The 23,869-nt window shown below is 34.7% G+C and overlaps 3 protein-coding genes across 9 annotated transcripts; 2 read left to right on the top strand and 1 right to left on the bottom strand.

Annotated features, from left to right (window-relative positions):
- Positions 1–5,885: 5,885 nt before the first annotated feature.
- LOC124446176 (tubulin-specific chaperone E-like) lies at positions 5,886–7,610 on the top strand. Its single transcript, XM_046997003.1, is given in 2 exon segments — positions 5,886–7,110; positions 7,112–7,610. Coding segments are annotated over 2 exon segments (1,566 nt in total). The 5' UTR covers positions 5,886–5,952; the 3' UTR covers positions 7,520–7,610.
- Positions 7,611–8,234: 624 nt separating this feature from the next.
- LOC124447426 lies at positions 8,235–22,999 on the top strand. 7 transcript variants are annotated; one of them, XM_046998343.1, is made up of 23 exons: positions 8,235–8,789; positions 10,209–10,354; positions 10,824–10,919; positions 11,005–11,080; positions 11,601–11,692; positions 11,834–11,971; positions 12,110–12,334; positions 12,452–12,488; positions 12,791–12,917; positions 13,014–13,120; positions 13,629–13,732; positions 13,868–13,943; positions 14,013–14,078; positions 14,212–16,464; positions 17,025–17,692; positions 17,815–19,129; positions 19,436–19,525; positions 19,680–19,722; positions 20,137–20,188; positions 20,328–20,427; positions 20,747–21,424; positions 21,558–21,953; positions 22,193–22,999. In XM_046998343.1, exons 1-23 carry the CDS (start codon positions 8,624–8,626, stop codon positions 22,363–22,365), a joined length of 7,224 nt encoding a protein of 2,407 aa, XP_046854299.1. In that variant the 5' UTR covers positions 8,235–8,623; the 3' UTR covers positions 22,366–22,999. The 7 variants fall into 7 exon arrangements, with proteins under 7 accessions (XP_046854299.1, XP_046854305.1, XP_046854304.1 ...); XM_046998348.1 differs by having other exon boundaries at positions 8,236–8,789; positions 17,025–17,602; positions 22,190–22,999; XM_046998346.1 differs by having other exon boundaries at positions 8,236–8,789; positions 17,025–17,642; positions 17,825–19,129; positions 22,190–22,999.
- On the bottom strand, positions 22,958–23,863 carry LOC124447429 (protein kish-B-like). Its single transcript, XM_046998353.1, has 3 exons — positions 23,717–23,863; positions 23,344–23,475; positions 22,958–23,106 (listed from the first exon to the last, which is right to left on the bottom strand). Exons 1-3 carry the CDS (start codon positions 23,724–23,726, stop codon positions 23,024–23,026), a joined length of 225 nt encoding a protein of 74 aa, XP_046854309.1. The 5' UTR covers positions 23,727–23,863; the 3' UTR covers positions 22,958–23,023.
- Positions 23,864–23,869: the final 6 nt, after the last annotated feature.

The following is a 23,869-nucleotide window of genomic DNA, read 5'->3' as shown; positions in this document are numbered from 1 at the left end:
TTTGAAACATCTACATACCACAAACCAACATACACAGGACTTCTGACGAACTATTTTAGTTTCACACCACTTTCATACAAAACCGGACTTATACGCACACTAATCGACAGAGCATACAAACTTAACAATACGAACAATGGCTTTCAACGAGACATAAAAACATCACATCCACTCTTTTACGAAACTCTTCCCACTACACACATTAACAGAACCGTAAAACGATATCTCGACAACAAACAAAGCAACAACCTCAAACTAGACACCGAAACTCTGACACGGTCACAACCAACACAAATAGAATCCCAAAATAACAACTCTTACTTCAAACTACCATACATCGGACATTACTCACGACACACAAAACGCAGACTTACAAACATGAAACGCTTCTGTACAGATATTAACATTCGACTAAATTTCACATCATTCAAAATCAAAACCTATTCAAAGACAATCCCTGTTCATTAAATTTATGGTGGTATATGAATTCAATTGCGCGGGATGTAATTCCCGATACATGGCATCACTCGTTTATCCACCAGAATCGGGAACATACCACAACAGACAAAAACTCATATCTACCGACACCTTCTTAAATCTCACTCAATGTAAAACCAACTATTCACCCTCTTGCTTCAAAATCATCAACATTGCCGTACCTCATTCCCCATAAAATCAAAAAGCTCCACTTTAACAAACTTAACCCTCTCCTCAATGTTCAAGTTTTTAAATTCAATACAATATTTAGTATATAATACGCACGGACGCTCCCCATTAATTTATCTTATTTCCTTTTTATTGTTGTAATTTATGTATCATATTACATTTATATAAACCTTGTATCAACCATTATTTCACTCATACTGAAGATGGCATCATGAGATGTCGAAACATGTCTATTTTCAAAAAACTTGTCGTTTATATAAAATGTGGATTACATCATTAGATCATTGAGTTCTATAATAACTATAGAACCATTGAGTTCTATAATAACTGGAGCGGCTATCTCAAGCGCGGCCTTAGATATCTGATGACGCCAAAAAAATGGCGGATTTCGTCCGTTGCCGCTGAGATTTACCGAAATTGACCGCTTTTCCGAAAATTTCACAATTTCCCACTCCCTCCTGAGGAAAGAGTGAGGAAAATGTATATGTGTATTTGGGATTCGGCAAGCAATTTTAAGGTAAAAACCTTAAATTCATAACAGCGAGTCAACTGTGGTTGTCAGTTATCTGCTCCTACGAGGATGCATTTATAACTATGGACGAAAGACCTATATGTCGGCTACACATGTATGAATGCAGATGTCCGTCGTTTTCTTACCAGCGTCAAATTTGTTTGATCGATTAAACTCTTTAGTCTATACAAAAAAGTATATCATAGTTCATCTCCACGGTTCACGAGAAGAGTTAGCTTATTTGTTATCATTGCTATTTTGCTGCTTTTCGTGCAATGGGCAATGGCTTTTTTCGCCACAGTTGTAGGATTTTTATTTGTTTCTTTAAAAAAGTACATATTAAATCTCTGGACATTTACGGATTTTCTGTAATTGAGTTTCGTATTAAATTTCAAAAAGACTCAAGTCAGCATAGGTTTGGTAAATGAAAACAAACAATATACTATAGAAATTACTTTAAGTAACCTTTTTGTGATGTTTTGAAGTGCAACTGCATTAAATACTTGTAAAGTTGTAGCACATTTTGATTTTGTTGTATTGATATATGAATTGGGCAAAATGCAAATAATCATCAAAACACTTATGCTTCCAATGGTGTTCATAATTCATTTGTAGTTTTAATACTTCTACCCTTCTTTTTCACTTTGTTTTGTTTTTCCTATATTTGCATTATAAGTACAAAATTTGAATGATTAACCCAGTTTTCACCTCAATAATAAATTTCATAAGCAGTTGGTAGTGCATTTTGTTCTCTGAGTATCCACATCTGATGTTTTGTTCATACAAGAATGATGAAGTGCAAATAGATATGTCATAGCAAGGCAATATAACCAAATGAATTAAATACATATAGTGTACTTTTGTGCTAGAAGCTTAAAAGCTTTTTAGAAATTATAAAGTTATTGGATTATATTAACCACATATCATCAATCTCATGAAAAGAAATAAGCAAAAAATTGTAGAAAATCTTTGAAAAGTGAAAAAACTTTTCTTTAAAAAATGCAGCATTAATGCATATGATAAATCTCCATTCTGTACTCTAATAGGTAAATAAGCTCAAACTGTTTCTTGAAGCAAAAACTGTAATAATGAAGAAATATACAGTACAGTAACTTTAAAAGTTTCATCACTGAATCTTTAATGCTTCAGTATAGTGCAATAGATATTAGTAACATTTAAACAACACTCAACTAAAATATTTTGATAAAGATATGACATGATTTAAACATTAAGTTGTATAAAACCCAATGGCTTATACAGTTTGATGCTTCACATCTGCATCGAGTCATCATCAATCTCAGTACAAATGTTTACATAGACACAAACTTTATGGCCTTCCCATTTTATATGTTTGTGAATTGACAATTCATTAAGCATCAAAACACACACAACCTTCTTGCCATCTTTCTTTGGATCATGAACTTTAACTTCAAAGCATTCAAGGCATCTTTAGTGAATCCATTGTCTCCATCCATAGAATTTGACCATGATCAAATTAAATAACTCTGGATAGGGCAGACAATAAATCAATTATCTTTACAGCATTATCATTTTTTTAAGACTCTGCCTGGTCAATAACATCTTCCAGTCATCTTTACTCCTTGGTCTTCCCTGCATGTTGTCAGCAAATAGAACATAACAACCTCTGCTCCAAATCATGGGTACTGTTGGGGCTGATCATTTCTTTTTGATACTTTTTACAGAGCAAAATGTGTGCAGGGTCTTTTTTGCTTTAGGGAAACTATTTTGCAAATAGATGGGTAAATTTACGATTTCATGCATTAACAAATGACAGAAAAGTATGCAGAATTTTATAAACAAAACAGGAAACATCAGTATATTTGGCGTTCAAGTCAGTCTTAAAAAATACGATCTTTAATATGTATTTTTATGGCTTTTCAAGTGCATATATAATGGCTTTTCAATCGTTGACGGACTAACAAAACAAGCAACTATCTCACCTGTGAGAAGCGATAAGTTCCTTTTTGTGGAAACTACGACATCCAACAATTGAACGATTGAAGTGTTGGCATTATAAAAGAAAGGCCAAAAAAGATATCGTCACAGAATATGGAACTACCGATATCCATCTTCTGTGATATCGTGTTTGTTTTTGAAAAATTCTTTATAATTTACTATAGACACCAGGGGGAGGTCGAGAATATTATTTTTCTGCAAAGCGATCATTTCAGCGGAAATACGTCCGTTGGCCGCCATTTTTTTGGCGACCTCGCCCCATTGAGTTCTATAATAACTGGAGCGGCTATCTCAAGCGCGGCCTTAGATATCTGATGTTGTAAAAAACATGGCGGATTTCGTCCGTTGCCGCTGAGATTTACAGAAATTGACCGCTTTTCCGAAATTCTAATTTCCTCCTCCTGAGGCAGAGTGAGGAAAATGTATGTGTGTTGGGATTCGGCAAGCAATTTTTGTTGCAAATCAAAGGTAAAACCTTAAATTCATAACAGCGAGTCAACTGTAGTTGTCCAGTTATCTGCTGCTACGAGGATGCATTTATAACTATCGACGAACCTATATATCGGCTACACATGTATGAATGCAGATGTGCGTCGTTTTCTTACCAGCGTCAAACATGTTTGATCGATTAAACTCTTTAGTCTATACAAAAAGCATATCATAGTTCATCTCCACGGTTCACGAGAGATTAGCTTATTTGTTATCATTGCTTTTTGCTTCTTTTCGTGGAAAGGCAATGGCTTTCGCCACAATTGTAAGATTTTTACTTGTTTCTTTAAAAAAGTAAATATTAAATCTCTGGATATTTACGGATTTTCTGTAATTGAGTTTCATATGAAATTTCAAAAAGACTCAAGTCTGCATAGGTTTAGTAAATAAAAAAACAAACAATATTGTGTAGAAATTACTTTAAGTAACCTTTTGTGATGTTCTGAAGTGCAACTGCATCAAATACTTGGAAGTTGTAGCACATTTTGATTTTGTTTGTATTGATATATGAATTGGGCAAAATACAAATAATCATCAAAACACTTATGCTTCCAATGGTGTTTATAATTCATTTGTAGTTTAATACTTCTACCTTTCTTTTTCACTTTGTTTTGTTTTTCCTATATTTGCAATATAAGTGCACTATAATTTGAATGATTAACACAGTCTTCACCTCAATAATAAATTTCATAAGCAGTTGGTAGTATTTTGTTCTCTGAGTATCCACATCTGGTGTTTTGTTCATACAAGAATGATGAAGTGCAAGTAGATATGTCATGTAGCAAGCAAATATAACCAAATGAATTACATTCCTATAGTGTACTTTTATGCTAGAAGCTTAAAAGCTTTTAGAAATTAGAAAGTTATTGATTATATTACCTCTATATCATCAATCTCATGATAAGAAATAAGAAGCAAAAATTTGTTGAAAGCTTTGAAAAGTGAAAACTTTTCTTTAAAAAGCAGCAATAATGCATATGATAAATCTCCATTCTAATACTCTAATAGGTAAATAAGCTCAAATTTTTCTTGAAGAAATATAAGAAATATATAAGAAATATACAGTACAGTAACTTTAAGGTTTCATCACTGAATCTTTAATGCTTCAGTATAGTGCATTAGATATTAGTAACATTCAAACAACACTCAACTAAAATATTTTGACAAAGATATGACATGATTTAAACATTAAGTTACATAAAACCCAATGGCTTATACAGTTTGAAGCTTCACATCTGCATAGTCATCATCAATCTCAGTACAAATGTTTACATAGACACAAACTTTATGGCCTTCCATTTTACATGTTTGTGAATTGACATTTCATTAAGCATCAAAACACACACAACCTTCTTGCCATCTTTCTTTGGATCATGAACTTTAACTTCAAAGCATTCAAGGCATCCTTAGTGAATCCATTGTCTCCATCCATAGAATTTGACCACAATCAATAACATCCAGTCATCTTTACTCCTTGATCTTCCTGCATGTTGTCAGCAAATAGAACATAACAAGCTCTGCTCCAAATCATGGGTACCGTTGGGGCTGATCATTTCTTTTTGATACCAGATCACATTTTTGATACAGAGCAAAATGTGTGCAGTGTCTTTTTTGCTTTAGGGAAACTATTTTGCAAATAGATGGGTAAATTTACGATTTCATGCATTAACAAATGACAGAAAAGTATACAGAATTTTATAAGAATTGTACAAGTACAGAGTTTTATAAACAGGAAAACATCAGTATATTTGGCGTTCAAGTCAGTCTTAAAAAATACGATCTTTAATATGTATTTTATGGCTTTTCAAGTGCATGTATAATTGCTTTTCAATCGTTGACGGACTAACAAAACAAGCAACTATCTCACCTGTGAGAAGCGATATATTCCTTTTGTGGAAACTACGACATCCAACAATTGAACGATTGAAGTGTTGGCATTATAAAAGAAATGCCAAAAAATATCGTCACAGAATATGGAACTAACGATATCCATATACTGTGATATCGTCATTTGTTTTGAAAAATTCTTTATAATTTACTATAGACACCAGGGAGGTCGAGAATATTATTTTTCTGCAAAGCGATCATTTCAGCGGAAATACGTCCGTTGGCCGCCATGTTTTTTACAACAGTTCCCAGTCCACTTAGCCGCTCCAGTTATTATAGAACTCAATGCCTCGCCCCAGTAAAGATAGCCGCTCCAGTTATTATAGAACTCAATGTATAGAACTCAATGCATTAGATGGGTACAAGGATTTGAGCTCACTAATTTACATCCACCACAATATGACAATCTGTACGAAACAAAAATGGCGGATAGGGATGACGAAAATGTATTGGGTAGAAGAGTGATATGTGACGGTGAATACGGTACCGTACGATATTTTGGAGAAGTTCCTCCTACTAATGGGTTATGGTATGGAATTGAATGGGATGCTGATGGAAGAGGCAAAAATAATGGTGAACACAACGGGTGCAAATACTTCACTTGCTCCCGTCCAAAGAGTGGAAGTTTCATTCGCGAAAAAAAACTGGACTTTGGTGTAGACGTCGTTACAGCCTTGGTGGATAAATTCACTAAACTACATAGCAAAGAGAATTTTTCTGAGTTTGAACGCATACATCATGATGAGCATTATTATGATGAGAGTGCAATCGATGAAATACTTCAGCATGTCGATCGTGTAACTTTAAGTGGTGACAGAGTCTCTTATATGTCTTCCCATGGTAAATCTCTTGGATCAATTGCACCAAATATTGTCGAATTAGATCTATCAAAAACTTTACTTAGTGATTGGTTAGATGTTATTAAGATTGTCAATGAGTTACCACGTCTTTATCATTTGAATGTCAGCGGTCTTCGACTCAATAGGAGCAGCTTTGATGGGACAGTGACTTCATCAGAGACATGCCATTTAAGAACTCTGGTCCTTAATTACATGCAGTTAAATTGGAATCAGGCTCTTGCATTATCATGTACATTTAGAGGGTTACAAGAGTTACACGCAAGTTTCAACAATATCAGCAACATCAATGACTGTGATGCTGGAACCCTTTGCACTTCTTTAATCAAGTTAAACTTAGAGGGAAATAATTTGCATAGCTGGAATGATGTTTTTAGCCTTGATGCTTTTCTATCACTTGAATTCCTCATAGTCAATGGTAATCCTTTGGGTGACTTTGTTTTTCCTGGGGATCCCTTGAAGTCCATTGACATTTTTGTTAAATTGCAAACATTTGGTTTAGTAAGTGTTGGGATCTCAAAGTGGAGAAGTGTGAATCAACTCAATAGACTTAAAGTTTTGCAAAAGCTATTTCTTAAAAGCAACCCATTGTTTGATCATTTGAATCAGTATGATGCAAGACAAGAAATAATCTCTCGGATTGCCAACTGTCAAGTATTAAATAGCAGTGATGTCACAAAAAAAGAGAGAAAGTGTGCTGAAAGAGTTTATATCAAGAAGTACTTTTGCTGAATGGCATGCATTTGATAGACAGAACAACTCTTCACAATCTAGCTTTCACGACGAGCACCCCAGATATTTGGTTTTACTGGAAGTTCATGGACCACCTGATGATGTTGAAGGCAGTTCCACTAAACCTAAAACGCTAAAGAGCAGTTTGATTTCTGTCACTTTCAAATGTATTGATGATGTAGACAGGCCATTGGTGAAGAGGAAGCTTCCAGCAACAATGACTATTGCAAAACTTAAAGGACTTTTGCTGCATATTTTTAAAATCTCAACTTCTTCTATAGCTTTGTCTGTAGTTTTTGAGGATGGACATGAACTAGAACTTGATGACAATCTAAAAACTCTCTCATTTTATTCAATTGCATCAGGACATGTGATCATTGTAAAACGTAAAATGTCGTGAGCCTATTTTTTTGTATTTTGACAGATTGATGTAACTCTCCACAGCCAGATTCCAAATACAACTCAAATTTATTTTTGTTTCATCCCCCCTATATGCAATTGTCTAACTTCCTTATTTAATCTTTTTATCAGTGTGACCAGACTTCGTAGTTTTTATTACCAGATTCGCTCTGGTAAGCTTAGACAGCTCCGCCTGATTAAATAGTTGCAGCATTTGGAAAGGGGGGAAGCATTTTACACGGATCAACCATATCTATGGGATCAAAATAATAAATTATGTTAATTTCCAAATCTAGCAAATCTTTATTCATGCTTTTTGAGAATGTTTCTATGTGTGGTGACGTTTTTATGCGCTTTTCGCTTTTCTTTTCCTGCATGCGTGCAACAGATATGAACATCTTTTGTTATTTTTAGCACGCATGGACAGAGCGCGCACGAAAAGATATCACTTTACCAATTTATACCATATTAAAAATCAAATTGATGAAATTTTTGCATTTAAGTAAGGTGTGTATGCTCTTGCATTCATTTATGAATAGTTGAAGTGTCAAGTTGACATGCTTTATTGATGTGAAATCTCATACTCAAGGTGTAACACCTGTAATTGTCAAAAGGGGAGTATGTCATATGTTGTTGGTGTGACTATGTGAGTAATTTAATATTTACGGCATTGTTTGTTGTAAGAATATTATCCGGTTCGTTTTGTTGCATAGTTCAATTAGTAAGATCATTTGGTTCATTTCAGCATAGCTGCAAACTCTTGAAGAAAAACTCAACGCCTTCATCGCGGATTAGATAGCTTTTTTTGTGAACTTTTTAGAAATTTTTGATCACACAGACTCCTCGCAGATGGAATCAAATTGACAAATAGGTTTGTCAGGGTGACTGCATGAATCATTGAGTTCTATAAACGTCGTGTTTGCTAAATCACTCTAATGTGTGAACTGAATGTTTTTTGGTTTATCGTTATTATGGAGCTTTTAAGATGAAAAAGACTATAGACAGTTGAAAACACGTTTAGTTGATAGCGAGTTTAAAATCTACGGTGTTAAATGCAATCAGTTCGCTTTGACATTCGACTAAACAAACATTTACATTGAGGACAATGAATAGGTATCGTGAGGACGAACATGATGTTGCTTTAATTCAAGAAAGAAAGAAGGTTAAAAAGTTAACTAAAGAACGGAGGAAAGGAAAGGTAATTGAAAAATCCGTCGAGCAAATGGTTTCGAAGAAGAAATTCGTCATACCAAGAAAGAAAACGACCAAAGGTATTGTTGTTTAGTTGTTAAAAGAATTGCGCGCCCATGGACAAACATACAATTAATAGTCTAAAATATGCTAATAAATTGTTATTACCTTCATCTTTAGCAGGTATTTAAGCAAGTATCTGTTTAATCTTATTTTCCAATTATATAAAAAGCTTAGGGTGAAATATTATCAGTTAAAATAAAACGTGTAATGAGTTCTCGTCCTTTGTTATCATGAAGAATCATCATTAAAGTTGATGTCGAATTTGAGGGTTTCTCTTATGAACAACCGTACAAAAGCAGCTTGCAATTTTGATCATTATAACCATGAACATATTAACCAAATAAATATTGGTAAATGTCACAAAATCAATATTCATAGTATTGTTTATCATGAAAACTGTTTGCATTGGCAATCAGCATAGATCTTTTCAATCATCAATGTCTGCTTTGGCAATTACATGAATCAAACTGTTTTTGGCAAGGGATGGACCATGAATATTTTGTTTGTGTGTGTGTGGGGGGGGGGAGGGTGGTACTCTTGTATTTATAAGATATCATTTGATTATTCTAGTTTGGATTAGATTTTGGTGGTTACTTTGTGGGTGTCATTATGTCTATCATGTCAGACTTTTTTGTTGGTTTGAGACCCTTGGGAACGTGTAGTTTATTATGTTAGGGTAAAGGTAACCAATAGCAATCTATAATCCATAATAATATCCAATTCGTTTACCAACCACAAGGCACTAATTGTTTTTTGTACTCTTGTCAATTATATTCTGTTATAACTCTTTCATTGTAAGGCCTGTTTTCCTCTTGTTTGTTTTGATATGAGTAAGGTAACCTGACTTAAAAGAAAATTTCAAGATCCACTTCATCAATACATTTTCATTCTTTGACTGATTGTTTGAAAATAATTTGCAGGATGAAACTGAAAAATTCCCTGTGGTTTAAATTTTTTGTATTTTAAAGCTCACATATGCAACCATTTTTGGAGACATATGCAAGACAAAGGTTGTTTGCTACTTGTGTCACAACGAACTAATGGAAAACAAACTTTAAACTTGCTTCCATAGAGAAATTTGCAAACCTCTTGCACTTGTTCATGCCAATGCCAGTGGGTGTATACATCCTGCAGCCCCCTCCAAGATCCATCCCTGCTTTACGTAGGCCTTGTAAATCATCACTATTGCTATTAGCAAATGTAGAAACCAAACTAATATATCAGGCTCATAAGTCATCACTGTTTGCATTCAATGGCAACAAGAGTAATCACAGTATTTTATTGTCATAAAACATGTCTTACAAGCCAAAATTTAACACAACCAGCTCATCATACAAAAAGGTCTGCCGACAATTGGTAGCTTTATTTTTAATGATGAACATATTACAATTAGTATTTCATGGTTCTTTTGCTCTTCATTATTATTTGATTTGCAGAATTACTGGATCAACAAGGCCTTCGAACAAGAGATGCGTTAGAGTTGTTAAGGGAAGTAAAACAGTCATTTCATCATCCAGACAACATTTCCAACTTCAATTTTGAGGATGTCATCATTATCCATAACTCCCAACTTTCCACTGAGGTGAGAAAGCAATAAATGCTATTAAATGAATAAAATATTTTATAAATATATTGGCATTAATAAGCATAAGTTAGGCGACTCCTTCATAAACCATTATAAATCATTATCAGAGGTTCTCAGAGCCAGTTAAGCCTATGTGGTACAGTTATGCGGCAGCAAATAAACAAACACCTTTATCACTAGTACTTCAGCAACGAGAGATTTCTGTTGGATTGATGTTGTTGTGTTGTCCAGATTCTGTCAAAATTTCCTATTGTTACGACTGTTCAAAAAAATGCGTAAAAAATAAATAAATAGAAACACAGGAAAAGATAATTCAAAATAAAATTGAGTTGCGGTACCTCATAGATCAAAGAAAAAAAAACAATGATAAATTGATGATTTGGAAAACACAACGTTTCCCAATACACTGCAAAATTTTGAGTTTGCTCCAATTCTTTATTATAAATTATTGTAAAATGCTGTTCAGTTCAGTGCCAAGAAACAAGAAATGAAAATGGAAGGATATTTTCAAAAGGATTTGGACGATACATTTGCATTTATTTATGTGGATAGTTGGTTTAAGGTAGGTCATCATCAATCACCATTCACAAATATACTTTTGTCCCAATTTGTGATGGTAATTTCGCGCTCCCTCTTTCCTGTAATAGGTGAAAAAATTGGCCAAAGATGGACTTTGTGTCGGTCCAAACGTGTTTGATTCCAGCATTGGGGATCCTAACATGGGTTTGTTTGCTAAATTGATTTTTCTGAAGAAACTTAAGATCGATCTGGGAATGCTTATTCATGTTCCATGGTTGATCATTAACATTTAAGTTAAAGTTATACTTAGAACTTTAGTTAAATTTAGTTCAATGGTGCTGATTGACACAACATGTTGCCAATTTAGCAACAATTACCACGTGACTTTAGAAAGGGAATAAAAAAGTAACTAATTAATACTCTGACTTTGTTGGTTTATGTAGGTGTGCCTGTCTGGCAATAAGAAGTCCCTTTTCTCTACTCATATCTGCATAGTTCATTCTCAGTAATTTTTAATGAACAAACTGTTGATTTTGCAACGAGTGAATTACTTTGAAACCTGGGGTGATTAGAAAAGGATTATTTTTATTGCGCACGCGTGTGTGTAAGCCGGGGTGGAGTCATCCACTTCCCTTTGACAAGAGCATGTTGATTAGGGTTTTCTTTTGCAATGAATCTGTCCAATGTAGGTAAAGGTACAAGTGTTTACGTTCGATTTATTTAGGTGTTTACGTATGCCGATATCCTGATGTTATCTCACCGTGTCCTCTACCAGACAAGATTTCAAAACACATAATGGTTTTCAGGATTGCAAAAGTATTTTTATTTTCACGTATTTTCACCTTTATACAAACGCAGTTTAACTAAACTTTCATGTCTAAAACTTCTATGATTTTGTTTCCAAGTTTGTGTCTCTGCTTACCAGTTGTTTGACGAAACCATACAATATTTTAAAAGGGGAAATTAAAAGCCGTGAGTGAGCGAAGTGATGGCTGTTCTGCATTGGAACCGACACCAAATTATGATGGCCATATTTCAAAGTCCTTTCCTCCAGCCAAAAATATTTCATTGGATCAAGCATTCAGATCTTCTCAGGTTTGTACTTGCGTACGTCAAAGGGAATATGTTGATGTTTGGTTTGTGCTGGTGCTTCAATAGTATGAAAGTCTTAGTAACTCAGACGTTTATTGAATACTTGCGTTTTAAAAATAAGTTATAATATTTTCTCTTAAGTATTATCTATACGAGTTTGCCGATGATGGTGAAGACTTACACACAAAAAGACCAAGACAATGTTGTCCTCATGCCGTCATTCAGTTTTCTCTTAACTCCAATCAGACGCAACATCCATCCTTAAGGAATATACTCACGCAAGATTTTTCAGCGAGAAACATATCGTCTTCGGATTCTTCCGCTGTCTCAGCTACGCAACTTTTTTCTAACAAAGAAATCAATAATGTACGTATTATCGTAACAATTAAACTTTGGTGTGAATCGTTGCTTATCTCTTGTAACTAGCACTATCATATATTTATCTCCACCGCATCGCTTTACATATGTGTTGATTTTTTTCAGAACGAATCTGGTAAAAACTTTAATTATTTCGACAGTGGTGAGTATGTTCAAAATGCATGTAGCAGTAGATCAGACATTCTGTATGGTTTTTATTGGCTCCTACGTAGTTATTTTTGTTAAATATGTTTGTTTGCTAATTAATAATTTTACCGAGTTGAAGAGTTACGTCATTCACCTATAGATATAGGTGCAAATGCTCGCTCGCAATTCCTTCTGATATGCCTAGGAATGGTACTAATTTTACTCTGTAATTCCATCATTCCTCGGGCATGCGCATCCGTTTGATCATTTGGACAACCATTACATGAAGTAAACGTTTTATGGCATTTTAATTAATAGGTCGAGTGTATCTGAACTGCTCAAAGAACGGTCGAGTTCTCTGGTCTGGGTTGATAAAAAATAAGGAAAATATTCTATCATCTGCTGATCTGATATGTTACTCTAGCGATATTTTACCTATCACAATGTGAGTTTTACAAAATGTTCGTAAAATATTATTAACTGAAATCGTGTTTCACATGTAATATGTAATATCATTTTTTCAATTTATATTGTTCTTTAGTGGTGATCACATCGACATCAAAGGGAAAGTATCCTTCGCGAGATTAAAGCCCTTGCTGCCCTCAATTATTTTTAAACAGTTACCGGCGATTTCTAGCAAATGCAAAGGTAGCATATGTTGATTTATTTGAATAAATGACAACTTACAGTATCCGGGCTGGAGAAATAACTTCTTATGGTAGTTAAGTTGAGTTTAACAACATTTGCAATATATTTGATACGTTGAAAGTTTTATGTTAATGAACTCCTCGGGCGTAGAAGTAGGTGATTCAACGCCGGAAGTGACGTAATACGTAGGAGAACGCGCTCGCTTCGTAAAGTATAAACACCCCATACTATTTTAGTCCAAACAGTTCTACTTTTTAATTGTTTATTGTTACTATAAACCTAAATCAAGAAAGCTTTGTCTTGAATGCATGGGTTCTCCTATGTACGTCACTTCCGGCGCTGAATAGGCCCAAAAGGCCATGAAGATAATCTTTCTGTCCCATAAAGTATATTGCAAATGTCATTAAAATAAATTTAACTTTATAAAGAAGTAATTTCCTTGACCCTGTGATTTAGTTAAAATGGTGGAAGTAAACGAAATCCTTAGTATAATGTTCGTGTTTTGTAGTTTTCGACTGTGGAAGGATGTTTCTTTATTACGAAGTTCGACCAAGGGACAGGAGCGACACGAATTTTCTCAAGATGATTAAATATTTCAGAGATAAGAAATTGGTAAACCTTTCGTTTAAAGTGAATAAAAATTCTGTCCATCTTCCATCCAAAGCCAAGAGAGGAGATTAACTCGATTTCTATTCGTATTTTTAACTTCGATTCTTTAAATGCACAAAGTTAATTTATTTTTTTAAGGCTGGAGTCGCTGATTATCATGAATCTGACGTCTATATTTATCTAATTCCGACTTCAAATTTTAGTCATGAGCTAGGTACGTGTAAAATTGGATCTTTTGTTTTTAGCAGAGCGATAAAGGCAACACATTATCTTCTTTATTTAGGTTTTACTGATCGCCATTATCCAAATATCCTTAATATGTTGATTGTGAAGAAATTGCCTAAAGAAGGTATAAAACTCAATTTTTTTGAAATGGCAAGCCTCAACGGCATGCAGATAGCCGTGAACGACAAACCAATACTTTCGGCCTTCAAAGTTAAGTGATTTTTAAGATTCACAAATTGTATTTTGATTTGCTTTAGACATTCAGTCGTACAAAAGAATAAACGCAGACCCAGTGACCGAAGCGTTATTCAAACGAAACATCGGCAATGAAATTAAGCGAATAGTTTTGGAGAAAATTTTAGAATGTGAATGTGAAGAAGCCAGGTCTGATGTCATGACTGAAAATGAAAATGAGAGCGTCGTTGAGGATGCAACTGAGGAGAATATAACTGTGGAATTCAAACCAATAGACGGGGAAAGAAAGTTGAATGAAGATAAAGTGACGGATGATATCAAGTGCGATTCACGGTCAACGTCACTAAAAATAAACGAATCAACCGATAATGGTTTTCACGGCATTTTGGATGATGATTTCAAGAAGAATGAAACGGAAGACGATATTATAACCCGACATTCTATAGATTCGCGTTTAAATCACAAGCAAAAGTCATTTCTTTATAGCCCTACGGAAATCGAAGACGTATCATCCAGCGGTGAAGCAAATACACCAGAGAAATCGCCTCCCGGGAAATATTCCAGTGTCAATTCATCATCGCCACCTGCAGTTTCACTTTTTGAACCTGAGAAATCTAACACTTCCCAGTCCGAATTCGACAAAATCTGTAATGAGAAGGATCACGTTTTGCGAATATCATCTCGTCTAAAGGCTTTGTTTTCTCAAAGGGCGAAACGGTCTCCCAACAATTTAACAACGGATGAAGAAACTCAGACCTCGACCAAACCTTTCACGTCTGACACTACAGCAGTCGTAGAATCTTCTGACATCGTGACAACTACAGATTTTTGTGATGTTGCGACAAATACCAGACCTACCGATGTCAGGAGAATTGGTCAATCATCTGATATCCAGACTGAATTGCTTGATGCTGTAACAACAGCTATTCCTTTTGATACTGCGAGTACAACATCATACGGTAATCCAACGTCCACAACTATACAAACGGATCTTTCATGTGCGATTTCATCCCAATCAATCACTACAATATTTGCTGAAGATAGCAGAGGTGAAACTGCATCGAGCAAGCAAAACACACCCCTTGAGAATAGTTCAAAATTCTATAAAGATGTTGCTAATGGAAAGACTGAAGGTAGAGAGAGAAATATTGAGATGCCGACTGTAAGAAGTAGTTGTGATATAGATTGGTTTGATAATGGTGCTGAAATCCATGATGATCTTCCCTCGAAGCAAAGTCAGCCAAAGTCAACTGTAGCATGTAGCTCTACAACCACTTCTGTTGTACATACCAACGCAGAATCGTCAATAATCAAATCATCGAGAATTGAAGGAATATCTAAAGAGGTAACCTCTTGCAAAGCGTCAAATACTGTGAAGATGGACACACATTCCAATGATTCAAATGTAGATGTTGTTGATACCCCACCTATTCCAACTGATACCTTACAACCTCCGCCTCCACCTCTCCCACCTGTATCTATTCAAGGTAGTCATATCACTTCATACTCGGCTGTCGATTCTTTAAATTCGACTAAACAATTCAATAATGTGTCACAACCTCCGAGTTCTCGGGTTCATTATGGAATCGCTACACCATCAATACCCTGTACAAGCGTACAGAATGGCAATTTAGTTTATGAACCTAACGTGAAGTCATTAATGATCGGTCCATCAGGTGCACCAGACTTACCCTTCACATCCCAGAATATTACTGTACTGTCTCCACCATCATCACCGCCACCACCATCATCACCTCCACCACCATCATCACCTCCACCACCATCATCACCTCCACCACCATCATCACCTCCACCACCACCACCCCCACGTTCCATTTCACCACTAAACATTTCTACATGTCCCATACCCACGTCAAACAACAATTATTTTTTTCCATACCAACCTTACTATACATCACATTTTTCCGGAATTCAAGTAATGAGACCAGAATTCTTCAACTATAAATGTCCTTTACCTGACCCTCAAAATCATTGTACATCAACGAGCTCTTCTGGATTTGGATATACAAAACAAATAACACCATTGTGGAACTTGCACTTGGCAATGTTGTCGAATTATGGTCATCCTTTACCCGAAGATGCAATTTTAACAAAAGATTCTAAAAGTGCTATGGCAGATGAAGTTGTCGATATCGACAGTGACAGCTCCATAGAGGAAATCGTTCCAGAGGTGAACACACTTGTCAAATTGGAGGAAAATGTCCAAAATCATAATGCCAATGACAAAGAAAAAAACACTTCTCGAACTGAAGATCGTGCAAGTGATAAACTTGATGAACTCGATAAAAAATATGGTAAGTGTTTTGTGTATACCAATATTGATGTCTTCACTTTGTTCATTGTGGTTTTACTATGCTCGAAATCTCAGCTACAGCTTTGCTCATTTTATGTCAAAATAATATCTCTCTCATAATTTGTGGAACAAAATAATATCTCTCTCATATTTTGTGGAACAAAATAATATCTCTCTCATATTTTGTGGAACAAAATAATATTTCTCTCATATTTTTTGGAACAAAATAATACCTCTCTCCTTGTTGGAAAGACCGCTTTTCATTTTTAAGTTTAATATGAATAATGGCGGTACATTCTGTTATAATATACTATACCCACACTAATGGCTATTTCGGTGACGTATTCTGCTTGCTTTGTAAACAAAGTATTTACAAACTAGCTGAAATATTTCATATGCAATCAGTTTTCATGTGTTTCGGGGTTTTACGCTTGACAAGGAATTAATTGTAGTATTTAGAATTTTTTATCGAATTCGATTATTTTACATCGATTAAAATAATTGCATTAGGCTGCGCTTTCTCAGTCGATTTCTCATATTCAAACATTGTTTCATTTACAGACAAGAAACCCGCTGAGGTTTCTGAAAAGGCATTTTTTGAAGAAACCACGACACTTGAGGTGCAGCAAAAGAAAATTGTTAATGAAGACACAATTGACGTCTCGTCTCCTTCGAGTGATGGTGAGGAAATGATTTTGTGTGAAGATAAGAAAAAACCTAAAACGTCTTCTGTAGCCACTGACAATATTGAAACGCGTGTATCCAGGAAAGAAACAAATTTACATGCAACTATTCTTTCCGTGGAAAATATTTCAGAAGATGAAGATGTTGAAGTTGCTATAAATGAAAGCTGTCGCTTAAAATCAAACGTGGGGGTGACCTCCAAATTAAATTCACAATTTAAAGATATCACGGAGTACTCAAACTCCGATAAGAATGTGTTAGATAAGTCAACTCTCCCACGTTCTAAGAAAAAACGTCGCAGCTCGAACAAGAAAACGAAAAGGAAAAAACGAAAGGGAGAGAATAAGACAACGTTATCGAAATACGATAAAAGTATAGACGACGTTGAGAGTAGCATTGAATCTATGGGTATTTTGTCTGATTATGTTGATAGTAATGATGAGAAGTATGGTGATAAGATATATGGTGATGAGAAGTATGGTGATGAGAAGTATGGTGATAAGATATATGCGGATGAGAAGTATGCGGATAAGAAGTATGGTGATGGACAACGGTGATAAATAAATGATAAAGATGCGATAAATATAGTGTCCGTATGGTGATAAGAAATATGGTGATCGAAATATGTGATAAATAATGGTGATAAGTAATCAAAGTACATATAATCAAGAAGTATGGTGATGAGAAGTATGGTGATAAGATATATGGTGATGAGACGTATGGTGATAAGAAGTATGGTGATAAGAAGTATGGTGATGAGAAGTATGGTGATGAGATGTATGGTGATGAGATGTATGGCGATGAGACGTACGGTGATGAGAAGTATAGTGATGAGGAGTATAGTGATGACACGTATGGTGATGAGAAGTATGGTGATGAGAAGTATGTTGATGAGGAGTATAGTCGTGAGATGTATGGTGATGAAATATATGATGACGAAATATATAGTGATGAGGCATATGGTGATGAATCATTATCAGAGCCCATTTACGTTGATAGAAAGAGTAATGTAGCAAGTCATAGCCGCCAATATCAATTCACAAGTTCAACTGTAAATGAGGGAGAACATATTAAAGATCTGCGTGAGATAATAAATGTCAAGAAGCGTAAAATCGGCCATGGTCGTAGGTTAGATGAGCTAATCGATTCCAGTTCTGAAGATGTGGAAAATATATGGCGTACACGAAGTGAAAGCCCCGAAGAAATTTTCTGCGATGTTCCTGTCAAAAATGAAAGTATTTCTTATATAAGTCACGTAGAAAACTCGCGATTGTTGGATGCAAACACCAATGACGATTACCAAGAAGGATCATCAATTTTAAAGAAAGTCGAAGAGACATCCAGATATTCTGATTCCTTTGACGAACTGTACAAAGGCACCGAATCTCGTGAACGCCATAAACGGCACGAAAGCAAAACCTCCTCTCGATATGATAGTATGTATACAAATCGTTCTTCTGATCAGGGTTTCGACAGTGTGCAGGAAATCGATAGCATCTGGTCACCTAGCAACCATTATTCTTCGCGCAAAAAAATGCGAATTGGTGATGTTGATAGAGCTCGTGAGGAGTATATGTATGAAAATGATGAACGTTCCCCAGAAAGAAGTACAAGAAATGATGAGCCCGCGACACGCTCGTGTGATGATTATTATTCGCGAACATCTGACGACCGACGACGGAGATTATTGTCTTCAAATTATTACGGAGAGAATTACGAGTCGGATGGTTATCGCAGACGAAGGCGTCAGTCTCCAGCAAAAGATAGTAAATACCGATCAAGATATAGTATCAGACACAAGAATAAGGAAGAGCACACCGCACGATCTCGTCGTTACCCAAGGCATAATGAAGAATACACAAGATCTCAACTTGATACGAGGATCAAAGATTCGTCTCCACGCTACGATGAATCCGAGGAAGAAAATTATGATGACTGTAATCGAAAGACGATTGATTCATCTAGTGAATCAATGATGTCAAGTTAGTATATTGCATCCATTATTGTTTGACCAATCACAGCCATGTTTTAACGAGTGACGTCATCATTACTATACGATTTATTTTGTGCAATGCCCTTGTGCCAACCAACAAATATGTTTGTTGTATCATTTAAACCATCTAATTACCTATTGAAAGTATGTGTACAATATGTAATGTCTAACGTTTATCAAAACTCTCACATCAACAGTTTTTGCTATATTAGCTAAGACGTTCATTCTACAGTTATCATCACTTTTAATACTTGTATCATACAATATTTTAACAATCAGTTTATTTACGATGTAGCTTTGACAAGCCCTGAAGTCATTCAACAAATGGAGGGCTATGTTCTTCAACGCGCTGTGGATGAATGCAACGTATATTTTAACATACCTGGTATGATATCTCCCATCCTAAATACCAATCTTATGAAATTTTTTTGTTGAAGCTTGTCCGACTCAGTTTACATTAAAGATGCATACTTTTATGTTAAAATTTGTTAGAGATTGGTGTTTTATTGTGGCTAAAGCAATGATTGCTGTATTTCTAGATAGCAGAGACGAAATCAAGCAACCTTTTTTTGGTGGGATTGGGTACGTATGCTTGCAAGTAATATATAAGAACGCATGCGAGCATTTACTACACATTTTGATGTTGTCTTATATGGTCTTATTTATAACCATGAATAGAGATACGTTAACACTGAAGCTTTATGTTCCTTGTCAAAAATTTGTTTTGATTTACTGTACTCACACGAGTAATTACAGTAATCAGTAATTGCATGAGTCAAACCTCAGTATTTCGATGCTAAAAACATGTAAGTGTTTCTTAGTTTTTATTTAAGATGTTTGTGAAGGATTTAGCTTGATTTTCTTTGGATGAAGGAAAACACAAAGCATTACTACATAAAACTCTCATTTGCTGATGTGTGAACTTTGGATATTTAAGTAATTTAATGTGTAGCATGTATGTGAAGATGTCTCAAAACTGTTTTTTGTAAAATTTAGAAAATACATTTATGGACCAAGAAATCGTCTTGACGAACAACCCACAGATGAGGTAATTTATTGCTGTCCAGCATATATCTACGTATCAAAATATGGTTTATTTATAAAAATTACAAAAATACAGCGATATCCAGGTATCGTTAAAATACAAAACATTAAATGCTACGTTCATCGTGTCTCTGACGTTTTAGTACGATAAACATGGCGAAGACTTTGGTGGAAGCTTGCCTAGTGACTTGAGAAGTGATGAAAGATTTGTGTCGAAGGCTACCGATGATTATCATGGTGCAGGCAGGTGTTGTATCGCGTTTCTAATTTCCTTCGTTCAAACCTAGTTTGGACGTAGACCGAGTGCCCATTCCCCCCTCAACGCGTGTATTTTTTGAAACTACATTGACAATTATTATATAATTATGCCTCCCAAAAGCATTCTGGTTGTTCTACGCACATGGAGTATTATTTCGGGGAATGGGTAGTCAACTATTGGAAGTGAGCTAAATTTAATTAAATATTTTATCAATAATGTGGTTTTTCCTTACATTGTTCATGATCAAAATACTCAAGTTATAGTTACAATTATCGTTTATCAATTTTATTTCTCTTTTCACAGACGGAGAAAGCGAGGGAGTAGTCGATCTGAGTTCTCTAAATCATAGCACTAAACTAAGAGTTTTACACACAATGAATGAATTACTCAGAGCTATAAAATCATTTAAGAGTGAGACTGAAGATAGGATCAAAGAAAATGACACTACTTTGAAGACTCCGCTCGTTTTAACTAAAGATTTCGTTAAGAAATTTAAGCAAAAGAGGAGACGTTTCCTTGTTCAAAAAATGAGGAAAATGCGAAGCAAGGAGAAAATTGACTCATTTGCGATAATACTTGCGCAGCTGCAGCGATTAAGACTTATTAGGAATGACCTTTCTGTCCATGGACCACAGAGTCAAGTTATTCGTACACTTAAGAGACTAAACGAACTAAACAGAAGAAAGAAACTGGAAAGTGATCAAACTTTTGAGAATCTTTGTACTCGACAATTCGATGGAAATGTTAGACATTCAAACGACAATACGTGGAAGGATGCTTCTATTTCGTTTAAGAAATTGACCGACGATCAGCAGAATGGCCATGTTGAGACAAACATTGGATACGACAGTGATTATAATACATTATCGATGGAAATAAGTGATAATGAAGAATCTGGTATGAACAAAACAGTGGAAACATTCAATGCTGTTCTTTGCAGTGAGATGCTGAGAAAACATTTGAAAGGATTGAATTCCAAAGGTGACTGATTTATAAAATCTTTGATTATCAGATTAAATTTTATTGTCATAGAAATTATTTTCAAACAAATTACATGTTGCTTTCTTGCATTATAAATTTATGAAACTAACTTGTTAACTTCTTTGTTGGATAGATGTAATTGAGAATGAGCGCCAAAATACCAGCGTTGATAATTCGGAACAAAAACGGCACACGAAAGAAATTGCAAACAACAGCATTTCGGATTTGGAAGAAGTTGATATTCCAAAGATAATGCAAGTACCATATATGAATGATCATGGTCAAAATAAGCGTAAGCAAGATGTCACTCCACGTAACGTGGAAGCAACGAAGGTATCACACGATAAGCATTGTGAAGAGACGTTGACTAAACAACCAATCAATGTCACTGCTCATGAAGCCAAAATGGAATTTAAGCTTAAGTTGATGCTGAAGACACAAAAGTTCATCCCTCGGCAAGTGTTGGGCTCTCAGCTTTTACATGAAAATGTTGAAAAATGCCCTTGGAAAAATGAGAGTATAAGCAAAGGTTTGTACACAGCAGATAACGATATGAAGATCAAGAATCTTTATAGAGAAATTTGATTAGTGTAGCAAAAAGAAAATCTTTGTTTTGCCACACAAATTTAATTAAAATACATTAATATTTCAATAAGTCAGGTGACTTGAATGGGTAGATACAGCAGATATCATGAAACTTGCAACATTGCCTGTAGCACACATGATACAGTAAATTTATAACCTGGGCTGCATTTTTATTTCTAGAAGATAATAAGTCTGCTATTTTTGGTGAATTGACCACAGCCAATATACATCAAAGCAAGAGGTCTGTGGAAGAAGAAAATTTGAAACGGGTGCTAAATACATTGACAAAATCTCAGTTGGATATACTACAATATGGATCGCCAAGAGTTCGAGGACATGAACCTTTGTACAGCTGAAGATGGGTATAATACCCCATAGAACAAAACTCCGTTGTTGGAGGAAAATTATGCAGACATTAGGTGAAGATGGATTCTCATTAAATTACAAATCACATGAATAGGTCACCTTATTATTACTGTTGTTTTGGGCAATGTTTACAAATGAGAAATGTTCAAAACTTGTGTGCATTTATCTGAATGAAAATAAGTTTCTGTTGTTGATATTTGGAAGCAGTTATGTTACTTTTTATTTTTAGAATTTTTGTGGAGAATAACAAACACTTGTTTAAGTGGAATATGATTTATAGATGATTTCAATCAATTTGTCTTCTTGATGTGTGATGCAATGTTATTTTGATAAATATAGTATAAATAATTACTGAGTTGATGATGGACATACTCATTGATTGGAAAACAATTTCATTTCTATAGAAATAAACCATTATAATAATGTATACTAGGATTGCCACCTGAGAGATAGAATTTCTGTTATGGCAGAATTGAGTTGTATTAAGTGCTCAAAACTTGTGAAATGTTGGCAAAACATTGTAGCACACATCAAAAGGCAGGAGTTTGTATTTGATCCTTAATTAATGAAATGTTTAGTATATAGAGAGAAAACAAATTTTAATCATAATATATTGCTATCTAACATTGTTTTTCTATTTTTATTGACTTATTTGAGCAATATAATGTAAACAGCCATTATAGCACAAAAGACAGCAACTATCCAATGTAGGCGAACACCAATAACTGCAGCTGTAGGAAAAACAACAAATGAAAATTTTGCCTTAGGAATATAATTATGGTATTCACATAAATAAATTTATTGTGCATGTTGTACATTGTTCATAATACAATTATGGTATTCACATAAATAATTTTCTTGTGCATGCTGTACATTGCACATCATCTCACAATCACTACGTTCTAAAAATATTTTGTTTAAACATGTTTGTGCATCATCGAAATATTAAATAAATACTAAGAACTTGCCTTTGTAGAAGACACCAAAGAAACCTTTCTTTTCAGTTAGAAAAAAACTTTTTAATCGTGGAACTCTTTTCATATATGAACAAGTACATATCACCAGAAGGGAGAAAACTACTAAACCATCGACAGAATAGGCTAAAACAAGGCATGTGAAATGTTAGAAATAGTGATGTGATCGTGGACAAATTGAGAAAGTAAAGATCTGATATGATTACCTTCCAGGTGGCCCGTACTTTACTGTTGTTTTTAAAAATGTATTAAATACCATTTACATTTCATACTTTTATAACTTACAGCATAATTACATGTATGTGACATATTTGTAAAAAATAAAACGTAGATGGAAGTGCAACATAAATTGATGAAATTAACATACCATTCGTCATTTTAAAACATCATTTCAGCCAGTACTTTAAGATATCACAATTGAAAAACAGACTACGCTTTTAAGTCGATTTTATCCTATGAAACAATTCCACTGAGTAAAATAAAACACAATAATCGATTAATTCCAATTCGAACTGTTTAT

The sequence above is a fragment of the Xenia sp. Carnegie-2017 genome, unplaced genomic scaffold (genome assembly GCF_021976095.1).
Source record: "Xenia sp. Carnegie-2017 unplaced genomic scaffold, XeniaSp_v1 HiC_scaffold_22, whole genome shotgun sequence".
NCBI lineage: Eukaryota > Metazoa > Cnidaria > Anthozoa > Malacalcyonacea > Xeniidae > Xenia > Xenia sp. Carnegie-2017.
Note: the sequence above shows the minus strand (reverse complement) of the source record. Positions and strands in the feature narration are given on the sequence as shown.